General features: G+C 48.1%; 1 protein-coding gene and 1 long non-coding RNA gene across 4 annotated transcripts in view; one reads left to right on the top strand and one right to left on the bottom strand.

Moving 5' to 3' along the window:
• Nucleotides 1–23,165, bottom strand: part of LOC142823374 (uncharacterized) — a 33,043-nt gene extending 9,878 nt beyond the window's left edge. The window contains exons 1-3 of one of the 3 annotated variants that reach the window (XR_012898601.1): nucleotides 22,918–23,165; nucleotides 20,814–20,870; nucleotides 17,970–18,069 (exon numbers count right to left, since the gene is read on the bottom strand). This is a non-coding gene — a long non-coding RNA (uncharacterized LOC142823374). Of the gene's footprint in view, nucleotides 1–16,184; nucleotides 18,070–20,813; nucleotides 20,871–22,917 lie in introns of those variants that run through there. The other 2 variants (XR_012898600.1, XR_012898599.1) reach the window with 2 other exon arrangements.
• Nucleotides 4,692–11,180, top strand: LOC142823381 (uncharacterized). The gene is made up of 2 exons (XM_075914353.1): nucleotides 4,692–5,444; nucleotides 9,673–11,180. Exons 1-2 carry the CDS (start codon nucleotides 4,878–4,880, stop codon nucleotides 9,769–9,771), a joined length of 666 nt encoding a protein of 221 aa, XP_075770468.1. The 5' UTR covers nucleotides 4,692–4,877; the 3' UTR covers nucleotides 9,772–11,180.
• Nucleotides 23,166–24,771: the final 1,606 nt, after the last annotated feature.

The following is a 24,771-nucleotide window of genomic DNA, read 5'->3' as shown; positions in this document are numbered from 1 at the left end:
GTTTTGACCCTCATATCTTGTGATCCTAGGTGGGCTTGGACAAGTATCCGCCCCTGGAGCAGGGAAGGAAACCCTTGCTAGAGCAAAGCTAACCTGACAGGGGCTCTCAGCAGCCTGCCCCAGGACAGGCCTCTCTCCAGGTTGCCCATTAGCCTGGCGAGTTTAGAGTGCGGCAGAGGGATCCCGCCCGCCTGCCTTTTTTGGGGGCAAAATAGGGCCAGGAGAAGTGAAGTTGGGAGAAGTTTGCCCGGCGGAGCAGCGGGGAAAGGGCCGCCACAAGGGGGGCTCGCTCTGCAGGCTCAGCCCTGGCCGGGCTATGGCAGCGCCGCGTGGCTGCAGACACTTGGCTGCCGGCTGCCTGCTGCTGGGGCTCTGAGGGCTGAGCACAGACGCTGCAGTAAGTGCCACTGGCCGCCCCCATGTCCTGGAGATCCGCTCTGGGCACCGGGGGCTCCCTCCCCCCTCAGCAGTGTCTCGTGTGTTTATAACCCGGGTAACCCAAAACCGCCGGGATGGGCGCTTTGGGGAGCTTTCGGCTGCTTAAAAATAGGCGCGTTGCTGCTCCTTGGTCTCCCAGCCACGGTGATGAGCTGCATCGCAACACCCCCTCCAGCGCTCGCCACTCTCCGAAAGGCGCAGCGCGCAGGGCAGTGGCGGACGCGACAGAGCGGACTGGGGAGGGGTGATGGCCCTGCATTCGGGTGCCTTCAGGTGGCCTGATCGTGTGTGTGTGTAAGGGGGGATGTGGTTCTAGATCCCAGCAGCCATCTGCCCCAGGGCTAGCTGTGATGAGCCACACACAGACAGGTGATGTGTTCTCTCGCGCTCCACATGAGATTCCTTCCTCCCCTCGTGCTCTCTTGCGAGTTGAACTGGCAACCTGGGAGGGGAGCCTGAGGCTGTAAGAGAGAAAGAGGCGGCTGCCCCCAGGGGCTGTGTCTGTGCTTCAGCTTTACTCTTAACCTAGCACAAACGTGGCAGGAGGCTGGCTCCCCAGGGAAGTGGGTGAGAGATTTGATGTAATCTAAAACACCAGCGCTGGCGTGGGGCCTATTGAAGCGCGGGGCCTGGGGCTATATTCCTGCCCTATATCCGCTGCTGTTTGACTGTGTGAAGCAATGGGTGGCCTTTGTATATCTGCCCCACGGCTGCGGAGGGGGTCCTCATCCCAAAGTAAGAGGTTTGGCTCAGTGCTGCGGGATTTCCCTGTAGGAAAGCAGGAGGTTTGGGCTGGGATGAGGGGAGACACATGCCAATCTCAGGCTTTGTCTATAGTACAGAGTTTTTCCAGGATACCATGTATCCTGGAAAAACTCTGCCGCATCCAGGGAATGCGTCTGTAATTTCAGAAGAGCAGATGCACTTTTTTGGCGTCCCTGTAAACCTTGTTTTACAAGGAAGAAGGGATGTTCCAAAAAAGGGTTTTTCTGACATTTGGCCTCATGTAGACAGGCCAAATGTTGGAAAAGCCTCTTCCAAAAAAAGAAGCAGAAAAAGCTACGCAAACTGTGGTTTGCAATTTGAGTAGCTTTTTCCGGACGAACAGTGTAGTGTAGATATAGCCTCAATGGGGACACTTTGCCCTGTCATAGGTCACGGGTGGTTTTAGGATCAGGCAAACTCTGCCCTCACCAAGGGCACCATAGTCAGAGAGCACTAACTTCCCTTCACTGGCCATGGCTGGTACAGCCCTGTGCCGCACGACAGGCACACCCGCTTCCCTGCTTCAGAGTGAGACAGAAGAGTTCTGCCTCTGCAGTCTGGCCCCACAAGCTGCTTCTCTCCCTCCTCCTATCCACCTCCTGCTTTACAGGCCCTCTTTCCATGGGCAGGCTAAATAACAGCCAGCCTTCCCAATGGAAGGTGACTGGGGTGTGTTGGTCAGCCAATGGGAGCTGGAGGTTGCTGGTCTCTTCTGGCTTGGGAGGGGAAAAAATGAGACTAGAAAATCAGTGCAGGGCAAAGAAGAGACCAGTAAGGAGGAGCATGGCCAGCAGATCTAGAGAAGTGATTATTCCCCTTAAATCGGCACTGGTGAGGCCACATCTGGAGTTTTGCATCCAATTCTGGGTCTCCCCTCCTCCATTACAGAAAGGATGTGGACAGATTATAGGGTATGTCTACACTACAAAGTTAATTCGAACTAACAGACGTTAGTTCGAATTAACTTTCATAGGCGCTACAGAGGGACCCGTCCCGGACATGGAGGAGGAGGAGCAGGAGGACGCCGAGAGCCAGGAGCCTTCAGGGAGCCTGCCCAGGACCCAGGACCTCTGAGGAACCCCACAGAGCACAACGCCTGTGTCGTCCGAGGCCGGGGAGGGCTCCACATGTGAGTATCATCATGCTCCCCTTATGTGTACGGGAGGGTGGGGGGAGAGGGAGCCCAGGGACCGTGCGCCTGGGCCTTGCCCACCATGGAGCAGCAGCTGGGTGTCATGCAGGAGCCCTGGCATTGCAGAAGGGGGCTGGGTTTCACCCAACTTGTCCCCAGGGAGAACTGACCGCTGCTCTTGTTTCACCACAGTCGCCAGCACCTGGGACTGCAGGGCGCACCACCCCGCCTGCAACAGCCACCCGCACCCGGGCCAGCAGGCGCACCAGGAACCAGGAGAAGTACCAGCGGCGGCACCTGCAGTTCCTGGAGGAATAAGAGATCCTCCGGAAAAGGCTTTATTTTCCGGAGAATCATGTCTAGACTGGCGCTTTTCTCCGGCTTATCTCCAAGCCGGAAAAAAGCGGCAGCCATGTTAATGCAAATGCTGCAGGGGATATTTAAATCCCCCGCGGATTTGCCTATTCCAAAGTGCTACATTAGCATCCCTTTTCTGAAAGGGAGGCCAGTGTAGACACAGCCAGTAAGTAAAAAGAGACATCCACGGTCATGGAATCTTTGGGGAATTTTTGAAGAGAAGCCCTTAGTGACAGGGTATTTTAACGACTCTTGTGAGCCCCCAACTCCTGCATTTGAGGTACCAGAGTGGGAAATAGCCCTGACAGATGCTTCAAACTGTTGATGTATTGTTTAAATGGCTATTTATTCAGCTGAGAGTTTAAATCCTGAAAAGCAGTTTTTAGAAATATCCCCATGATTTCTGAATCCTTCAGCACTTCTCACACACATAACAGGGACTGAAGAAGGGTTTAAAATTCAGATGCTATTTGACCTGAAAAATTACTAATAAAATAGCTATAAATGCTGTATTGATTTTTCAGATGCCCCATCTGCTGGAGGTTTGCATTACACAGAAAGGGTACATCTACACTATATGGCTCCGTCGACGGAGCCATGTAGATTTGTTTATTGGGCAAAGGGAAATGAAGCGGTGATTTAAATAATCGCTGCTTCATTTAAATTTACATGGTTGCCGTGCCGAGCCGACAAACAGCTGATCAGCTGTTTGTTGGCTCAGAGCGCTAGTCTGGACACTCCCCTGCCGACATCAAAGCCCTTTGTCGGCAGCCCCATTATTCCTCGTGGGACGAGGTTTACCGGGGCTGCCGACAAAGGGCTTTGATGTCGGCAGGGGAGTGTCCAGACTAGTGCACTAAGCCGACAAACAGCTGATCAGCTGTTTGTCGGCTCAGCGCGGCAGCCATGTAAATTTAAATGAAGCGGCGATTATTTAAATCGCCGCTTCATTTCCCTTTGCCTACAACCCTCATCTACATGGCTCCGTCCATGGAGCCATGTAGTCTAGACACAGCCTAAGTAAAAAGAGACATCTAAGAAGGGCAATTGGGGTACGTCTAGACTACATGGCTCCGTCGACGGAGCCATGTAGATTTGTTTGTTCAGCAAAGGCAAATGAAGCCGCGATTTAAATGATCGCGGCTTCATTTACATTTACATGGCTGCCGCGCTGAGCCGACAAACAGCTGATCAGCTGTTTGTCGGCTCTCGCGCTAGTCTGGACGTTCCCCCTGTCAACATCAAAGCCCTTTGTCAGCAGCCCCGGTAAACCTCATCCCACGAGGAATAACGGGGCTGCCGACAAAGGGCTTTGATGTCGGCAGGGGAGTGTCCAGACTAGTGCACTAAGCCGACAAACAGCTGATCAGCTGTTTGTCGGCTCAGCGTGACAGCCATGTAAATTTAAATGAAGCCGCGATCATTTAAATCGCCGTTTCATTTCCCTTTGCCTACAACCCTCATCTACATGGCTCCATCGATGGAGCCATGTAGTCTAGACACAGCCAAGAGACATCTAAGAAGGGTAATTGGATAGACACCTATAAACTCATGAACACAGTAGGAAAAGGGAACGAGAAGTGGTATTCGCCCTACAACACAATACAAAAACCAGAAATCACTCAGTTAAATTAGCAGGCAGAAGATTGAACACAAACAAGCAGAAGTATTTTTTCACATAATGCACAACTAACCTGTGGAACTCATTGCCATGAGATGTGGTGGTGGCCAAAAATAGAACTGGGTTCAAACAAGAGCTAGCTAAGTCTAGGGAGGATAGCCCATCAACAGATAGTAGTCAAGGTGGTCCCGTGTGACAGGGTACTGGCTAGGAAGCCCCGAGTCAGTTGTGGCTGGTTGAGTAAGCCCACAAATGGGGAAATGTGGCAAAGCGGGAGCAGCGGCTGGTCTCATTGTCCTGGTGCTACCAAACACTGGCAGGAAGGAAGTGGTGGTGGGGGAGGAGTGAAGTACTTGAGGGCTGTGCTCCCCTGCCACACGCTGCAGGTCTGACATTATAAACAAGAGGTGGTGGGAACTGACACCGTCAGGAAAGACACCAAAGCAGAGGTCTCTGGCTGGCTGATTGGTGAGTGCAGAAGCGGCAGGGGGCCAAGAATCTGGCCTGTTGCATGTGGGGGCCTGTCCAGACCTAGAGCCAGTGGGTGTAGTTGGCAGCCTGGAGATGGAGAAGACTCTGGAATGGCTCGTCACCCAGCAGGAGCAGATGCAGGAGGCCCTGCAAAGTGTTCAGGAGTCCCACCAGACTGAGAGACAGGCCTTGCTCACCTGGCAGGCAGAACAGCAAGAAAGCCTGCGAGACTTTATCCGGGAGCAAAGCAGCATGCAGCAGCAACTCCTGCGCCGAGTGGCGAGTACTGCGAGAGGGGATGGCGCCCAAATGCCAGGCTTGGGACTCTGTAAAATGGGCCCGGCGGATGATCCTGAAGCCTTCCTGGGTATATTTGAGCGGGTAGCCATGGGTGCCAGTTGGGAAAGGCCCACCTGGGCCCTACGACTGGCTCCCTACCTAGCAGGAGAGGCTCAAGCAGCCTACATGGCCTTGAGCGAGGAACAGGCACAGAATTATGAGATGGTGAAGGCGGCCATTTTAGACCAGGTGGGCCAGTCAGCAAAGAAATATCGGAAAAGATTCTGGCTGGCCCGATGGACGGCGGCTGTGCAGCCACGAGCATTTGCCCAGAGACTAGTGGACTGGGCCACCTGCCGGCTGAGGCATGAGACGCAAACGGTGAGTGAAATAATGTACACACTCCTAGAATGGTTGCTGGGCATCCTGGAGAATATCCAAGTCTGGCTGCGATGCCACCAACCTGCCACAGTTGACGTAGAGGCCAAGTTGACCGAAGAGTACACAGAGGCAGATGTTCTCTGTAGGGAGGGCCAAACCCATAAAGACAAAGAGTTGGGGAAGAAACTGTGGGAGCCCCTTCCCAGGAAAGCCCTGGAGAGGAAGATGGACCACCAAGGAACGCCCATTAGAGCCGGTGTGATTGTTTGCTGGCAGTGTGGGCAGCCAGCGCACACAAAACTGGACTGTGCGAATATGCAATGTGGGTGGGCTGAATTTTGTGGCTGGATTCATGCTGGAGGGCAAAGGGTCAGAGACTGTCCACCATTCCACCATCCTGGTGAGGGTGGGGAGGAAACCCCAGAGGAGCCTGTACTGCTTCAGCCTGCTCACTTGTAGACAGGGGGTTGGTAAATCCACACTGAACCACTCCAGGTGCATAAATGGTCCTGGACTGTATCCATGGTGACAAAATGCCTGGTGGCCCAATGGCCCCTAGAAGTGTGGGGCAGCTTTAAGTGGAAAAGGGGTCAAAGTAAGAGAGGGCCCCTAGATTGGGAAGTCCTAGGGGAGAAAAGGAGCCCCACTTCATGGTAATGAGCAGGAAAACCCTAGATGACTGCCCTGAGTGGACAGAGAGGAAGGACATATGAGGGAATGGCCAGCCCATGCCCCTTATCGGGAGAAAAGGGGCAGCTGGAGCTCCCCACAACTCAGCTCCCAGGAGAGGAGACAGACCTTGCTGGGACGCACAAGCCTAAGTGGCAAACAAGGAACAGCTGCTGCCTCCTCAGCCAGGGAACTCCACAAGTAAGGCAGAACGGCTGGAGAGGGGATAAATCACACAGCTGCCAGCGATGCTCTACTGCTAGTGCAGAAGCTACTAGTCCCTCAGGCTGCAGATCCAAAGCTGTCTGTAAATCGAAGGTGGTGGGAACTGACACTGTTGATAAAGGGAACAGGTCTCTGGCTGGGTTGTGGGCACAGAAGGTCGAGGGACCGCCTGTGCCCCGTTGCGTCAAGGATGCAACCTCATATTTGGGTTGACTCTAAACCTCTCTCCAAACCTGCCCTGTGGTGTACACTCCCCACCAAAGCTCTGCTACTGGCCACTAGCCAAGACAGGCCAGGATGGCCTACTTACGTTCTGCAGACATAAGAGCCTCAGGTCTCAGGAGTCTTCAGAATTTGAGGCTGGAGCTGCTTGTCGGTCGATCACACCAAACCAAGCAAACTCGCTTTAAAAAGGGATAACGTTACGGCTTCTGTTGCTCCCATGGGCGTATGCGCACAATACAAACTGTACATTCACAGCTCAGGGACTTTACCTGCCTAAGAGACACAATGTGCGTGAGCTAATATGGCTGGGGGTAGCTGCATTTATCTAGTTTATTAAAAGATCTCCCCCAGTAGAGACCTCCCCCATACGCAGGTCTGCTGATGCTGGGGAATAAGGAGGCAAAGAATTCAGTATCCCTGGATATCCCGGAAAAACTCTGCCGGGTCTAGGGAACAAAACTGTTTTTACAGAACAGTTTCCGAAAAAGCGAGCACTTTTTTTGGCATGAGAAAAAAGGGATGTTCCAAAAGAGGAGGTTTTTCTGACATTTGGCCCCATGTAGATGGGCCAAATGGCAGAAAAGACTCTTCCAAAAAAAGAAGTGGAAAAAGGTTAGCAAATTGCATATCTTTTTCCGAAACCTTCCCCCCCCCCCCCCCCCCCCCCCCCCCCCCCCCCCCCGCAGTGTAGACATAGCCTCACTCTATGGCTGTGTCTAGACTGGCAAGTTTTTCCGCAAAATCATTTGATTTTGCGGAAAAACTTGCCAGCTGTCTACACTGGCCGCTTGAATTTCCGGAAAAACTATGCTGCTCCCGTTTGGGCAGAAGTCTTTTTCCAAAAGACTTTTGCGCAAAAGGGCCAGTGTAAACAGCACAGTACTGTTTTCCGCAAAAAAGCCCCGATCGCGAAAATGGCGATCGGGGCTTTTTTGCGGAAAACCGCGTCTAGATTGGCCACGGACGCTTTTCCGCAAAAAGTGCTTTTGCGGAAAAGCATCGTACCAATCTAGATGTGCTTTTCCGAAAATGCTTTTAACGGAAAACTTTTCCGTTAAAAGCATTTTCGGAAATTCATGCCAGTCTAGACGTAGCCTATGTGTGCCAGGGAGCGCTAAGGGCTGGGGGGGGGGGAGTGTGCTAAGGGCTGCTTGGGGGCTGGTGTGTTACACTCCAGGCAGCACTCACAGCTGGCTTCTCCTGGCCCTGCCCCTTCTGCCCAAGACTCCACCCCTTTCCAGAGTGCAGACCCCTCCCCCACCCCTGCACACAAACACACACACACACACACACACCTTGTCTGGGAGCCCCAGGAGGTTAATGTTGCGTTTCAAACTTAGCACAACCCCGGCACTCACTTCATCTCTACTTACATTAATTTATTGAGAAAACATTATTTTAACAAATAACCCCTCTCTGCACTTGGGCTAGAAGGTGTTTGAGGGAGGGACTGTCACTTCTGGGCTGTGTTTGTACCACACTAAGAATGCCACAGTGGAGTCTGTGGCTGAAGTGAGCTCTTTGCAAAAGGGACTTCCCTGCCCATACCACCTGGAATCAGGGGGAACTGGGAGTCAGGACTCAGTGAGCCCGTTCCTGGCTCAGTGCAGTATCAGGGGCAGAATAAGGTTCCCTAGGAATCCGACCCCTGGGTTCTCTCTCTTGCTCTTATTGGCGAGTGATGTTGGGGCTAGTGCAGATTTTGGGGATTAACTTGCTGCATAGCCTGGGACATCCCAATGACCAGGCTGCTGAAGCTGCATGAACAGCATATGAGAGACTTTAGGATCCTCAAAACCAATGAGTCGTTCTGTGGCACCTTAGGGATGCAGATTAAGCAGGTCGACATTGCGGGATTTAAATATCCCGTGCCTAATTTGCATAAAAATAGCTGTCACATTTTGCCGACTCAGCACTTTGTCAGCAAAAAGTGGCAGTCTAGAGGGAGATCTGTCGAGAAAGAAAGCCTTTTTCAACAGATCCCCCTCTAGACTGCCGCTTTTTGCTGACAAAGTGCTAAGTCGGCAAAACGCAGTGGACATTTTTATGCAAATTAGACATGGGATATTTAAATCCCTGCTTCATTTGCAATTTCGACCTGCCTAATCTGCATCCCTCTGCCGACAAAGGGATACAGTCTAGATATACCCTTAGAGACTAACCAGATTATATAGAATCATGAGCTTTCATGGGGAAAACCCACTTCATCAGATGCATCAGCATGGAAATAACAGAAACCAAGAGAGCTATATAACAACAGAAGAAGTACCTGTCAGTTGTAGGATTCTAATGTTAATGAGGCTGGGCTGGATGTGTCCCAGACATGGCTTTTGATGTGGAAATGCAGATGTCAATGGCAGGAGAAATTGGCTTTGTAATGTACTAACCAAGTAATGTCTTTGTTTAGGCCCAAGGTAATGGTAGAAAAATTCCAGTTCTGCAGTCTCTCTCTCTCTAATTGCTTAGTGAAATTCCTTTGTAGAAGAATGGCTACTTTTAAATCCATGATTGAGGATCCTTATTTATACATACACAGCTAGGCTACATCTAGACTGGCAAGTTATTCCGCAAAAACAGCTGCTTTCGTGGAAAACTTGCCAGCTGTCTACACTGGCCGCTTGAATTTCCGCAAGAACACTGACTTCCTACTGTCTGAAATCAGTGCTTCTTGCGGAAATACTATGCTGCTCCCGTTTGGGCAAAAGTCCTTTTGCGCAAAAAAGGGCCAGTGTAGACAGCTCAGATTTGTTTTGCGCAAAAAAGCCCTGATCGCGAAAATGGCGATCAGGGCTTTTTTGCGTAAAAGCATGTCTAGATTGGCACAGACTAGCTTGGTAGGCGTCTAGATTTTGTGGAAAAGTGTCCGTGCCAATCTAGATGCTCTTTTCCGCAAATGCTTTTAACGGGAAAGTTTTCAGTTAAAAGCATTTGCAGAAAATCATGCCAGTTTAGACGTAGCCCTAGTGTAATTCTCATGTATGGCATTTACCTCTGCCTCCTATTAATTAGCATCAATATCCAGAGGGCTGCTTGGCCGTGTCTCTAACCAGCCCTAGATAGTGAGCAGCCCTAGATACGCTGTGTTAACACGAATATTTTCTGTTTAAAGGAGCCAGAAGACAAAGAAATGGCTGAAAAGGTGTACGAAGCCTTAAACACCAATTCGATGCAGGAATCAATTTATTCTACACTTGATCGCAAACAGTGAGATGCCGCTATCGTCTCTCCAGGTACATCTACACTGCAGAGTTTTTCCAGAAAAACAATACTTGTACCTACACTGCAATTGTGTTCTTTTGACGAAGTGAAAAGAAAGCAGGGGTTTTCCAATGGTGGTAAACCTCTTTCTGCGAGGAAGAAGCTTTTTTCTGAAAGATTGTGTACGGACGGGGAGGAGGGTGTTCTTTCAAAAGAAGAGGCCTCCAGGAAATAACACAGGTGCCCTGGTGGCCACTCCGTCCATACTGATCACAACTTTTATGCGAGATAGCGTCCAATGAATGTGGATGCTCTCTTTCGAAAAAGCAGATCGCTTTTTTGTTGTGCTTTTGCCGTGTAGAGGCTCTGTTTCGGAAGAAGCTTTTCTGCAAGATCTCTTCCAGAAAAGCTTTTTCTGAAAGAAGCCTGCAATCTAGATGTAGTCTCCATCTGAGCTCGGTGAGTGAGTCACTCCCCTATGGAGAGAAGCTTTCTCAGGCCAAGTCCACGTTGGCACTTCACACTACTGTAAATTTCTGGCTTTGGGGAGAGCCATTCTGAGTCAAGGGCGGAATTTCAGGAACCTGGGGGTGGGAGGGGAAAGCAGCTGTGTCCTCCGTCTTGCTTTTCATCACGTTCCCCAGACACAAAGGGAGTGAGGAGAAAGTACTTGCACGCCTCTCACACCTGGCTGGTGAGCTCCCTTCACTGACCAGTTGGGAGAAGTATGCACGGAATGCAGGCACTTTCTGTTCACTCCCTGATAATCAGAGGCACAGGATGAAAAGCAGGTCGGGTCCCAGAGCAGACAGCCACTGCCCACCCTACCCGCCCGAAATTCTGCCCTTTTTCTGAGCACAGCAAGGTACAGCGCTGTTAAGCCCCAGTGTGTTAAGCCACACTTCCAGCACTGTTAACCCTCACAGAGGTGGTTGACATAGAACCAGCACTCATTCCAGGGCCACGCTTTCAATTTAAAGCTTACTTTTAAGTGTAGACAAAACCTTAGCAAGTCCTATTGACCCTAGAGCTTTCTCCAGGCTGAAATTCTTCCTCCTGGGCCAATCCTGAGCAATTGTGGTTTACATTGTAAAGCACAGGATGGTGAGCAGGAGCAAGGGGGCATTTGAGAAATGGGGATCATTTCATTCATATCCAACCCCATCCCACTCACAGACCAATTCTCTTAAGATGTGGAGAGGCTCTCGCTAGGGCACAGCTGCACATTCCGGTTACAGTCTCGCATTCCTGAGTGTGCACAGTTCTAACCGTGCTACTCCCAGCCTGGCATCTTGTCTGATCACTGACAGACAGTGCACCGTGAACTTAAGATACAAGGGAACTTAAGCCACAGGGAAAAGAGGAGGTGGGGCAGGACATCTCCTGGGGGCAGGATGCTGCAGCTAGCCAACACTTTTTCAGCACACATTGGCTGCATCAAAAAAAGACGTTATTCCTAAATAATATACAGTGCGTCTACACTGCAAGCCTTTAATTCAAAATAATGTTGAGCTGGGGAGCTTCTTACTCCGACTCCCGTAGCCCTTATCATACAAGGAGCAAGGGAAGTAGAACGAAGAGTGTTTTTCCTTCAACTTCCTGCTGTGTGGACAGCGCCAAAAGCCAAGTTAAGCAACTTCAACTTCAGCTACGAAATTGACATAGCTGAAGTTGTGGAGCTTAATTTGACTTTAGCCCTGCTGTGTAGACGTCCCCGTTGGGAGCCTCCCTGCTCTGCTGGGACAGGGTCTTTCTTCCTCTGTTACTTCAAATCTGTATACTTCCAAACTCCAGTCCTCTCTAGTATGTCTAGACTTGGGGGGAGGGGGCAGGATACCAGAGGTACCCCGAAAAACTCTTCCGTGTCCAGGGATGACGTTTGCTCTTTCACTTTTTTTTTGCTAAAGAGCAGATGTGCTCTTTCAGAAGCCCTGTCTTCCTTGTTCCACGAGGAAGGCAGGATCTTCCAAAAGAGTTTTTTTTTTCTGAAATTTGGCTCAGTATAAATGGGCCAGATTTCAGAAAAGCCTCTTCCAAAAAAGAGCAGAAAAAGATACACAAATTGCAGAACGCATTTATTAGATTTTAAAGGGAGCAGCCAGATCACTGCTCTGCCCACGGGGGAGGGTGTTTGTTCCAAAATCTATATAAAGGGGGCCATGTGAGGTATCAAATGAAAGCTTATGTTCTACTGATGCTACGTATGCTACTCATGTACTTGTGTGATGTCTGTATGTGAAGTTATACATATGGACTCTGTGCTGATACTGGCCTGGACTGCCTTTTGTAAAGGAGGATTGTCCAATGAATGACTACTAATTAGCACAGCCCCAAGGACAATGCCCAATACCCATGTGAGGAATGCATCTGGGAACATGCAAACCAGCCAGGGCATAATGGCTGCCAGCATGTGAAACACAAACAGGTCATTTGACCATGTGACCTGCTCTGGCTAGGGGGAATGCCAGGAAAGATATATAAGTGCCATGAGGTGGACTCCATCTTGTCTTCAGTTCTGCTACTGATCCCAGATGCAGCCTTGGGTGGGACAGAGAGCCGTGAAGGATTGCTGACCTGTCCTAAGATAGGATGTACACTAGAGACTTTTAAGCTAGCAGTTTATAACATCTCTGCTGAGAGCTTGCATCAAGAACTTGGTGATTGGTGCATGTAATGCATTCTCCTTAACAACTTTACTCTCATACTTTTCCTTCTTTTATTAATAAACCTTTAGATTTTAGATTCTAAAAGATTGGTCCAGCATGCTCTTGTGGGTAAGATCCAAAGTGCAAACTGACCAGGGACCTGTGGCTGGTTCTTTGGGACTGGAAAGACCCATTTGGGGTAGGTGAGACCTGTGTGCAGGCCCGGGGCTGACTGTGACACAGGGAGAACTGGGATGTCAGAGGGGTTTTGCTCATAAGGCTTCCTGCTGGCCGGACTGGCAGCTGGAGTGCTCGTGTGTGACTGGTTTGTGGCCTACCTGGGAAAGGTCCCCCGTTTGGGGCTGTAAGGAGCCCTGGTTTTGAGCAATTTGCCCTGAGCACATCAGTGGTGCCCAGACCTGGCCCGGTCCGTCACACCTACCTTTTTCCAAAAAAAAGTTGTAGTCTAGATATAGCCTCTATTTCTTCATTCCACCCTATCTCCCTTAGTAGGGCCTGGCGGGTTGGTTATATATCTCCCTGTTTAATAACTCTCCTGCTGTTTCCTAGCCCTGCTGTATCACAAGAGAAAAGGAAACAATTCACAGGCAGCGCAATGTGATTGTGAAGTGCAAGTTAGAGCAACCCTAAGGCTATTGTAAACAGAGACTTGTGTTAAGGGATGGATGCCCCTCAGCAAGTGTTTGCAGTGACCTCCAGGCACCTTGTCAAACCAGAGCTGGCCATGTGACTCTTCTGAGTCATGGCACTGGAATTCCTCAGGTGAGCTCAGAGAAAGAAGGGCGAAAACATAGTCCACCTGACCAAAGCAGAGCCACCAGCCAGCGGAGCTGCTCGGGGCTCCATGTCTGGCTCTGGCTCCTTTTCAGGCTAGGGTTAGAGCCAATATCTCTTCAGAGGGAAGCACATAACCCCCGCGGCTGGACACCCTTCCCTTTGTTCTCGGATGGAGCCATTCCTCTCCTTCCCAGCACTGGCAAGGGAAACCCATTCCTCTGGATCCCTGCTCGCTTAGCTGTGAATATTCTTGTCAATGGAGATTTTTTCTTATCATTTTCAGATGGGGGCAGTTCCTGCCAGTTCCTTTATTATCCATTCAGTCTTGCCCCCACAGCAGGGTGTCACACACACCTCATTTCTCCCGCTTAACCCATTACTCTCCACTAGACAGCCATGCACAAGACAGCGAGAAACTGAGGCACACAGGAGCCTTCCAAACATTGCAGAAGATTCCTATTTCATCCCAGTGCCAGTGTCTGAGTTGGCAATAGGTTGGCCCCAGGTCATGGAGAATACAGATCCCTTACAGCCACCTTTCCACTGTCCTCTTGGGCCAATCACAGTTTAGTCTGAGCAGAGAAGCAGACTCATTGGATTCCCTTGATTGGGTCTGTGATGTTCCACCTCCATATTTTTATGGTAATATATTGTTGAATATGAATATTATTTATGTGAAATGTGGCATGTAACTTATCATTGAAAAGCCAATAACCTGCTGAATGTGTATATTCTATTTGTGTGCCTATATCATTACTATAGTTGAAGATAGAAATATAAAGTATAAACCTAGGTGAGCTTATGAAAGCCACTAGCAGCACTCAAGGAACCTAATGGCCTGGTGGTGCTCAAGACAATGATCTGTAAATAGTTCTGTTTTTTCCTGTAAGCCTGGATTTTGATGGTCCTACAAAGACATGTGACTGTACCACCTGGTGCTGATATCCATCTTGAATTTTATACTTCTCCACAGGGGTGGGAAGAATTGTACAAAGACTTCCCATTCCGGGAAATTCTATTATAAGAAATGAGAAGCAAACAATGATGGTCTACAATTGGGTTCACAGACTGCTCCCCACCCCCAAAGAATACATGAAAACACCTGGAAACAAAAGAACTCAAATGACGGGGGGAAGAATGCCTGGACCCAAGTCTGAAAATAGAACAGCTCTGGTCTGAGAAGAACTTTACTCAAAATAAGAACATGGATGAAAAACTATGACTTGTAACAACTTTTATTAGGCTTAGCTGTTGTGTTTTCTTTTATGTTACTTAGTAACTTACTTTGCTCTGTCTGCTATCACATGCAAACATTTAAATCTTATTTGTACACATTTAAATAGTCTTTTTGTAATATAGGAACTTTGTACATCTTTTAACTTTGTATTAAATCTTTTCATAATATAGATACTTTGTATTAACTCTATATTGTAGAAACTGATCAAATTAATTTTTGATTATATCTTTATTTTTTTCGTTGTAACCATGAAGACAATGTGGATTATAAAATGATTATATTATAAAACTTAGATTATTATTATTTGTTCATCATAAGATTTTATACAATTATTTAATTAAATTAATGTCTTTAGTTTCTTTTGGGACTTGAATGTAGGGAGGCTGACACTGGGAAATCCTTGCTGATATTCCTGAGAGACTGAACTCTGGGTTTCTAGCTGCTGTCTATGGGAGTTGAGGGGGGATTTTAGTCACTGGAGAAGGGCAGAGAAGTCTAGCCCACCCATGCTTACATCCCCTTATAACATGATTTACCTACTTTGTCCACTACTTGCAAGTGTAACCCTTCTGCCAGGTAGCACCAGCAGCAGCCAGGGCCAGGTTCAATGTCTAGGGGTTCCTCTCCATCCATCCAACATAGAACTGACTCAAACCCCCTCCCAGTAACCTGGGAAATCCACACAATACCCCTGGGCATCTCTGGGAGGCAATGCTTCCCCACTCGACAGCACAGTCTAAATGTGGAAAAGAAAGTTTTAATGAAAGAGGGAGAGAAGTCACATGCCATTAACTTGGGAAAACCCCACAAACAGAGTTCAGAACCAAACCACAAGTAAACGTCCCAACTCAAGTAGGCTAGGCAGTGTCCTTTTCCTCTCAGGCTCTCAAATCCAGCAATGTAAATGTCCCTTCACATGCCCAGTCCTTCTCTGCATCCCACTCAGTCGCTGCCCTTGGTCAGAGGTGATCCGCAGAGTTCACCTCCCCTCCTCAGTGGGGAGGTAGGAGGCATCTCACCTACCCTACTGGTCACTCGCCATCCATCCGCTCGCTGGCATGCTCAGCTGGCCATTCGTGGCCCCTTGCTCACACATCTTCTTCGCCACCCTGCTGGCTTGTGGTGGATTTGGCTTCCAGCCAAACCTAGTGACTTCAGCTCTTAGTCAAAAGCAGTGCAACCACAAGAGATTCCAGTAGTCACTGGAGTAAATTTGCACACAAAAGAGACTCCATAATAGAGATGTAGCCGTGTTAGTCTGATCTTGCTGAAACAAAAGAAAGGACTATGTGGCATTTTAAAGACTAACAAGATGGTTTATTAGGTGATGAGCTTTTGTGGGCCAGACCCACTTCCTCAGATCAAATCCTGGAAGAGAATTGGCGTGACCATATGTGCCAAAGGATACAATGAAAAAAGGTGAACACATTATAAAACTGACCAATCAGATTTAGAACAGAAGGGGCGTGAGGGGGAGGGCCAGTATCTATGAGATAATGATACTAGGGGTGATAATTGGGGAAGTTCTTACCCAGATAACTCTTACCCAGAGAACTTCCCCAATTATCACCCCTAGTATCATTATCTCATAGATACTGGCCCTCCCCCTCACGCCCCTTCTGTTCTAAATCTGATTGGTTAGTTTTATAATGTGTTCACCTTTTTTCATTGTATCCTTTGGCACATATGGTCACGCCAATTCTCTTCAAGAATTTGATCTGAGGAAGTGGGTCTGGCCCACAAAAGCTCATCCCCTAATAAACCATTTTGTTAGTCTTTAAAGTGCCGCATAGTCCTTTCTTTTGTTTCTTTAGCTCTCTTATTGAAACAGTAGGGAGAAACATGTTGACCCAGTCTTACAGGTCACACCTAGCAGGCACAAAATCTACCGACTTGCCACCTTCCCCCTGCTTAATATAGGGCGCTGAAGATCGGCCTCTGTCCATCCAAGTGTATTTATACTCAGGGCTCAACAAACCGCTGAATCTACTCGCCTGTGGCAAGCAGATTTCAGCCGGTTGCTCTGTGAGCCCCATTCACCAGCACTTCGCGCATGCACAATGCCGATCTTGCGCATGCGCAGTGCGGGGCTGGCGAGTGGCTCTCGCCGGGGTTTGTCAAGCCCTGTTTACACTGACAGGGTCTCTCCTTTGAACTGAGTTAAACACAGTCTGACTTTTCCGCGTTCCCACAGTAACTGCAAGCATTGGTGGTCATATCTTATCATTCCTGCATCTACTGTTAATACAGTTTGTGACCCCACAACAGCCAAATTGGCTAACAGGGGCAAAATGCCTTCTAACAGTTGAATATCTAGCAGGCCTAAGCAACATAAGTGAAGTGTATTTATATAACTACACCCAGAATTTCCTTCCTGTTCCAGCTGGTTGTAATAGAAGCATGATTCAGACCCTGTTTACACAAGATTTTCTGGCAAAGCAGCTTGTCCTTGTGGGAACTTGGAAACAGTAGACCTCAGTCAGCTTCCCTAAGTTCCCTGTAAGGTATTCACCTGGGCAGCTGCAGTTTAGCTGCCCCTCCCCCCACTGCTCCTGCCATCTGCTTCATAGATGCTGCTGGGAGCCTCCTGTTTTCTGTGCTGGGGGGCAGGGAATGGGGTGCTGATGTCAGGATGTCCCCCCACTTCCTAACTCACCACCACAGAGAAGGATAGCACAGCTACAGCTTCCTGAGTCCAAATTTTCTGATCTACTTAAAAGAGCAGTGTACTTGAGGTGGGGTCAGTGTATTTAAAAGGGCAATGCTCATCTCTGCTTCTCTCTGAAATGCACACACACAGGTTATCTCTACACTGTCCCCGTTTTGCACACAAAATATACAAATGGGGCAAAATGTGGAATATTACTGCACCTCATTTGCATATTTAATGGGGCTCCATTTTTGCACAAGAGACTTTGTGCAAAAAGGAACCATTTATACAGCTCTGTTTTTGTGCAAACCCCCCTCTTGCTCAAGAGTTGTTCTTCCTGAAAAAAATGTAGAACAGCTCTTGCACAAAAATGAAGCCTCATAATTATGCAAATGAGGCACAGCAATATTCCACACTGCCTCATTTGCATATTTTTTGAGCAAAATGCGGGCAGTGTAGTCATAGCCACAGAGTGTATATGTCTGTGTCTCACACACGCACACACATCCCTTGGCATTGTGCAACTGTGCATGCACCATCTGGAGGATGGAGGACAGAGCGGTGCACTGCAACGGAATAGTGTGGCTCATAATGATGTTCAGTCTCTTCAGGGCACTGCCATGTGTCTTTGTGTGTCCTTCCTCCTGCCTCAGTCCATGCTGCCTGGAAGAGTGTGAGGCGACATTAACAACAAGGTGCTAGTCCTGGAGGCTCAGCTCAGGGCTGGCTCATCATTTAGCAACAAGACATTCCCTGGGAAATATTGTACCCTCTGACTCCACCACCTCAACCAGCCTACCCAGTCATCACTGCTGTGTGCAGTGTTCAATTGTTTGTTTAAATTATTTAAAACATATACTGAATCTGTATATACTCACTTTTGTCTGCTGAAAGCATTTTCACTGGAACATTCTCCTGTTTAGATTAATTCTTATGGAGAAATTGGATTCACTTAAAGTAGCATTTTCAGGAACCTACCTACAACACTAAGCAAGGAGTTACTGTATAGATAGGGAAACCCACAGAGAAAGGTCAGGCCAGCATTTTCACAAGAATCCTCTGGTTTTGGGTACCCAAACTCTGGTACATGGGGACAGATTTTCACTTTGGGCTCATCTAGATTTTCACATACTCAGCACCCACAATAGGGGCCATGTTGTCACAATAACTCAGTGCACATTTAAGCCCTGAAAACGGGCAATGATTTTCAAAAATGCTCAGTAATCTCTAACACTGCATCCTACAGGCCACGATCTTCTCCTCCCGACTGAGGAATATGAAAAGAAACCACACCCTCTACCCTAGAAACTCCCTGAAGAGACACAAAAACAAAGCTACCCTGATTGAACTGGCCTCATTGACAATGCACCTCCAAAGAGTAATGTAACACTCCCATATTTGTAGGTATATATGAGTATGTCTACACTGCCATCCTAGTTCGAACTAGGGTGGCTAATGTAGGCATTTGAAGTTGCAAATGAAGCCCGGGATTTAAATATCCCGGGCTTCATTTGCATCTTGCCGGGCGCCGCCATTTTTAAATCCCCGTTAGTGCGGACTCCGTGCCCGCAGCTACATGTGGCACGGAGTAGGTAGTTCGAATTAGGCTCTCTAATTCGAACTACTGTTACTCCTTGTGGAACAAGGTGTACCGGTAGTTCGAATTAGAGAGCCTAATTCGAACTACCTACTCCGTGCCGCGTGTAGCTGCGGGCACGGAGTCTGCACTAACGGGGATTTAAAAATGGCGGCGCCCGGCAAGATGCAAATGAAGCCCGGGATATTTAAATCCCGGGCTTCATTTGCAACTTCGAATGCCTACATTAGCCTTAGCCACCCTAGTTCAAACTAGGGTGGCAGTGTAGACATACTGGGTGTGTCTAGACTACATGCCTCCGTCGACCCACACTTGGTCTAAGGTCCTGGAGTGGTGTCCTCTCTTGGCCAGCCCCTGGGCCATGTGGGTGTAGATCTCAGGATTCCGGTGACGGGTACGCAGAGCCTGGAGCACTTCCTCCTCTCCCCACAGTTCTGGCCCTGACCAGGCTGGAGCTCTCCTCTTTTCCCTGGAAGGCAGCTGGGAAGGCTCCCTGGCAGGTCCTTGGGATTCTTGGGGTTGTGCCAAGACCACTTGCCAGAGAGGCAGGGAGAGCCGTATGCTCAGAGGCTTCCTCAGTGGCTGGCTTCCTGCCAGAATGGCTGCCCAGGGTGTCTGGGCCTTTAAAACATGGCTACAGACTGAAGCAATAGAGGTTTTCCCTGCAGATGGACTGTCCACCAGGGCTTTTCCCTGTAGGTCTGTTTAAAAAACAAAACAAAACAAAACAAAAACAAAAAAAAACCCCACCGCGTGCACATACACCTTTTTTCGACAGAACACTGTCTAAAAAAGTGTTATTCCTCATAAAATGAGGTTTACCACTGTCGATAAAACTGCTGCATTCTTTCGAAGTACTTTCGAAAGAACGTGGTGGTAGTGTAGTTTTTTCAAAAAAACAGTGTAGTCTAGACACACCCTAAGGGGCCTCATTGGTTTTGCTAAAACAAACTAACATGGCCTCTGAAATGCTGTACACATTATTATTTCTGCTCCTGAACACCCTAGACACTGTACATAATGTATTAGATATGGTTAGTACGGTAGTGCGTATGCACCCCAGACAAGGACAGTGCTAGCTGCTGTATGTTATATTTAGGAGTAGTATGGTTGTACTAGGACACACAATCTTGTTGCTAGGCACCATACATTATTTATCAGGTGTATTACAGTTAGGCATAGCAGGCCCCCATTACACCAGGCACTGTATAAACAAAGAACAAAAAAAAAACAGTCCCTGCCCCAAGGAGCCTACAGTCTAACCATCAGAAAGGAGATGCCCGCTATAGACAGACAAACATCCAGCCGCTTAACTGGGCGTCCAAAGAGGAGATGAGATACTATGACAACAGGGACCTGTAGCAGCCTGATCCTCAGACCCATTGAGCACTCTTGGTTGCTAATAACTATTGCAGCCTGGAAAGTCTCACCCTGGAGCAGTGGTTCCCAAACTTTTCGGCATCACACCCCCTTTTTGATTTTTGAGAAACCCTCATGCCCCTCCTCCCCAAAAAATAGCAGCATAACTTGGGGTGGGATTGACAAAGGGGTGTGTGGCTGGGTCGCCTTGCCACCCCTGGAATTTCTTCATGCCCCCCAGTTTGGGAACCCATGTCCTGGAGCAAGCAAGGACAAAAAAGCTGTTTTGAAATTAACTCGAAATAAGCTACACAACTTGGGTAGCTCAAATTGCTTGGCTTATTTTGAGATAAGAGTGCAATGTAGATGCACCCTTAGAAAAAAAAGGACAATTTCTCTGAATTTCCCATGAAAAAAATGAACTTGTGCTTTACAGTCAACTCTGCTATTTCCCTAACGCAAGAGACCTGCTATTTTTGTGGCTTTTGCTTTGTCTGGGAACAAACAACAAGTGACCACACACTCGCTGTTCTAATCTCATCTTCTGACTGCAGGACCAGGGTTCTGCTTTTTTGGCCGCTCAGCAGCAACAGTTAAAGCTGGGCCATTCGTTGCAGCTGTTTGCAGCACAGAGCAAGATTCAACTGTAGGGCTATTTCCCTAGTTTTTCATGCATCAAGTTCAGACTCAGGGATGAGTTGGAGCAGAACAGAGCTTGGACACAGTGAGCGGTGACAGTCACCCGAGAGGAAAGCATGACACCAACCTGTTTGCTGTCTGAATTTCTAGGAGCAGAAGACTTTCAGCCAGGGTTGCTTTGTACCTGCAGCAAAAAGAACACAAGAAACACACAATTAATTGAAAGTTAGTAGCTATTGTGGTCCCAAATCCCCAGGAAAATTTATATAGAAGGTACTTAGGTGCCTAAAGATCCTAGCGGGAGTCCCAAAACCATCTAAACACCTAATACCTGGGAACATTTGACAATTCCAGTAGGTACCTGCCTGCCTCTTTAGAATCTACTGGAATTGTCAAATGTTCCCAGGTATTAGGTGTTTAGATGGTTTTGGGACTCCCGCTAGAATCTTTAGGCGCCTAAGTACCTTCTATATAAATTTTCCTGGGGATTTGGGACCACAATAGCTATCAACGTAACTGATCAGAATCCAATCTTAACTCCGGTATCCTGATATAGCTACCCCATGTGTTATCAAGCCACCTGTTATTTTTAAATATTTTTTGAAATAACAGGTGTGCTAGTCGGCATCCCAGTAACCCTCGTTCCAGGAAGGTTAAGGATATAGTGTGTTATTTTGAAATAGAATTGAAATAAGATGCACAATTTGCATAACACAAGCTTAGAGTGCTGTGCAAATGCACCTTTAGTGACATGGGATTTATCCTAGTGTCAATGAGATCAGGATTTAGCCAGGACACCATTGCAGGCAGTAGGTGACCCCACATTTTTATTGAGGTAGTCAAAATCACAATCCAGCTCTAACCCTATTGCTGGCAGGAAATGACTCTGGGTTTAGCCGGGGTAACTGAGATCGGTATCTCGGCCTCTGCATTTACCTGGCACTAAAATCAATGTACAGCACCAGGCCCACTGATGGGAGGGAAGGCAAAGGGGGCAAGTGCACCAGGCTTGAAGTTTTAAAGGGGCCCAGGGCTCCCAAATGCTGCCCTTGCTGGAGTCCCACAGAATGTGCTGCAGAGACACCAGCAGTGTGTTCCAGACAGTGCTGGGGGTGGGGCACGCCACAGCTTGGGCAGTGCTGATGGCTGACTGCTCCAGCCCTGCCCCTTCTGCCCAAGGCCACGCCCCTCCTGCCCAAGGCCACGCCCCCTGACCCCCAGAGGCCTGGTGAATCTATCAGCTCCCCTGACTGCATGTTTATGTCAAAGTAACTAGTTTTACAAGCCAACAACACTTAAGCTCTCTGGGTGGGCATTTCCCCCACGGACCTAGAGCAGAAATAGAGAGATACAGCAGGAGAGAACCTAAATCTGGGTGCTAGCAATAGAAATAAATGTGGTGCCCAAATTACTGTATTTAATGACTATTCAAAACTTCTCAGGCCTGTACTGCTGCTCGGGTTGGTGTCTAAAGACAGAGAACTGGGTGAGCACCACTAGAGGGCTTGCAGGCCACATAAAGAGACACTGCCCAATTCCTACATGCTGCAATAAGCAGAAAATATAAAACAGTCAATTTTCAGTCAACATTGTGTAACCCCCTTTTTCCTCCCCAGGTTACTCGGGAGCAGGTCACACTCACAGGTGTGCCTGGGTGCCTGATGGTCTTGACATAAAAGGAGATCCTAAGTACCCCAGTGGTGATGTTGTTTGGTTGGGGAAAACCTATCCACCCCCTTAGTGCAGTCCCTTGCTCATAAAGAATGTACAATGGAAGTGCCTCCACCTGGCTGGCCCTGTACACACTGGTGTGCCTTGGGAGCCTCCAGGAATAAACTTATTCCAGCAATAAACTGGATCTAACTCCAGAACAACGAGACTAACAATAGAGTGCATTAGGATGAACAACCTTTACGTAACTTAAAGAAACAGGATTTAACAAATTAACAGTGAATAACATCAATTAACAAAGTACACAGAAGTAAAAAGAACGTATCTAGCTGCCAATATTTATCCCACCCCAGTGTGCACACCCCTGGACTCAGAGTCCCAGACTCTTGCTTGCATGGGCGTGCTTGAAGAACTGCAGCTGTAATGGAGATTCTCGGTAGGTAGTGTGTATGTGGGTCCAAGCTCTGCAGCAGGGTTGGCCTCTCTTTGATCCCAGAGTTAGTCTATATCTCTAAGGTCTGTCCCAGGCAGCATTTTCCCAAAGATGCCCAGTTACTCACAGTCTCCTGCTGGATGCAGAGTAGCTTCTAGCCACAAGTACAGCCAAAGGGCCTCCCCTTCAGGGCAATCAGAAGCAGCCTGCTAGATCCCAGTTCCAAAGGCTCACTGTCCAGTCTGTAGCTGCAACATATCAGCTCCTGAACAGGATAAAACTCCTCCACAGAAGCCTGGCCCCTTTTCTTCTCCAAAAACAGAGAGAAAAGTCCACAGACTGCTGAGTCTTCCTCCACACAATGGAGATACTCAGCTCTCCCAAACAAGAGTCACTTCCTTCCTGTTTTTCCCAAGGGCTTGTGGGAATTGTAGTCTGTGAGGAAAGATTGCCGCACACAGGGTCTTCCCAGAAAATAAGCAGAGGCACCTTTAGTAAGGGGACTACAATTGTAATACAGTTTTCATGATGAATTCTGAAAAAAAAATCAGCAACAATTCCAATGTCAAAAAGGACAATGTAATACAATTTTCATGATGAATTCTGAAAAAAACATTATTCAGCAAAAATTCCAATGTCAGAAAGGATGTTTTTAATAAAAAAATGTTTAAAACATTTCAACCAGCTCCAGTTTGGCTGGATTTACCCCAGCAATGAACTGTGAGTGGGGGATGCTGATACTGGTCCTGGGAAATTAGCACAGAATGGTGGAATCACACAGCTGTGGGACAGTGAACAGTGTAAAACTTTTGCATGCACAAGGCCACTTTCATGGAACTCTGTGAATTGCTTTTCCATGCCCTGAAGTGCAGTAATGCCACAATGAGACCCTTTCTGAGAGCTGAGTGGCACTAGTCTTGTGGAAGCTTGGAACACCAGACAGCCCCCAGCCACTTGAAGGGGAAATCTGCAGTGGGGATTACTGGGTTACACGTAGCCAGGATGATCAGTCCCCTTCTGCAAGGAAAGATATTGACTGTGGGAAATGCGCAGGACACAGTGGGTGACTTTACTGCAATGGGATTCTCTCACTGTGGTAGGGCAACAGATGGAATGCACATCCTTGTCTTGGCACCAGACCACCTTGCCAAAGAGTGCCTAAACCACACAGGGTACTGTTCAATGGTGTTGCAGGTGCTGGCAGAGCACAAGGATCCTTTCTCCAACATCAACACGGGATGGATGGGAAAGGTGCGTGACGCATGCATCTTTAGGCACTCCACTCTCTTGAGAGAGCTGCAAGCTGGAACTTTCTTCCTAGTTTAGAAAATTACGAGTGGAGGTGCTGAAATGCCAATAGTTATCCTTGAAGACCCAGCCTACCCCTCAATCCCATGGTTCATGAAGCCGTACATAGGACAGCAGTTAGGAGCAGTTCAACTACAGCCTGAGCAAGTACAGAATGGTGGTAGAATGTGCCTTTGATCATTTTAAGGGTGCAGTTTAGTGACTAAATTAGACCTTAGTGAAAGCACTATCCCATTATTGTAGCTGCTTGCTTTGTGATGCACATCTGTGAAAATAAAGAGGAAAAGTCTATGGCTTGAAAATACCTAAAAGACATTGAGATCATTAAGCATTCAACATTCTGCCCAATAAAGAGCATTCCTGTCAGATAATAAAATACTTTTCAATTCCAGATTGGTAACAAATAGCAATCTTCATGTCTGATTTATAATCCTTGTACATAGCTTAATAACTAATACAAATATGGAAATACTTTCAACTGCTTACAACAGTTGAAATAGATATTCATGAGTTAAATTGTGACAGTGTCTCTGTAACGCTGAAATGCTGGCTGTGATTTTGCCCCAAATCGCACTTTCTTTTGGGAAATGTTTCTTTAGGAGTATTTCAATCGCCCCTACTCATTGAAGGGAGGGGGGAGGGGCAGACTTGCCAGGCGCCTGGGCAAGATGTG

The sequence above is a fragment of the Pelodiscus sinensis genome, chromosome 33, assembly GCF_049634645.1.
Source record: "Pelodiscus sinensis isolate JC-2024 chromosome 33, ASM4963464v1, whole genome shotgun sequence".
Lineage (NCBI taxonomy): Eukaryota > Metazoa > Chordata > Testudines > Trionychidae > Pelodiscus > Pelodiscus sinensis.
This window is presented reverse-complemented; position numbering and strand designations above follow the sequence as displayed.

Bases quoted from the DNA above. Each gene is read 5' to 3' on its own strand.
- LOC142823381 (XM_075914353.1), top strand. From the start codon at position 4,878: ATGGAGAAGACTCTGGAATGGCTCGTCACCCAGCAGGAGCAGATGCAG. The intron at 5,445-9,672 runs GTGAGTGAAATA...TTCTGTTTAAAG, and splicing joins TGAGGCATGAGACGCAAACG to GAGCCAGAAGACAAAGAAAT.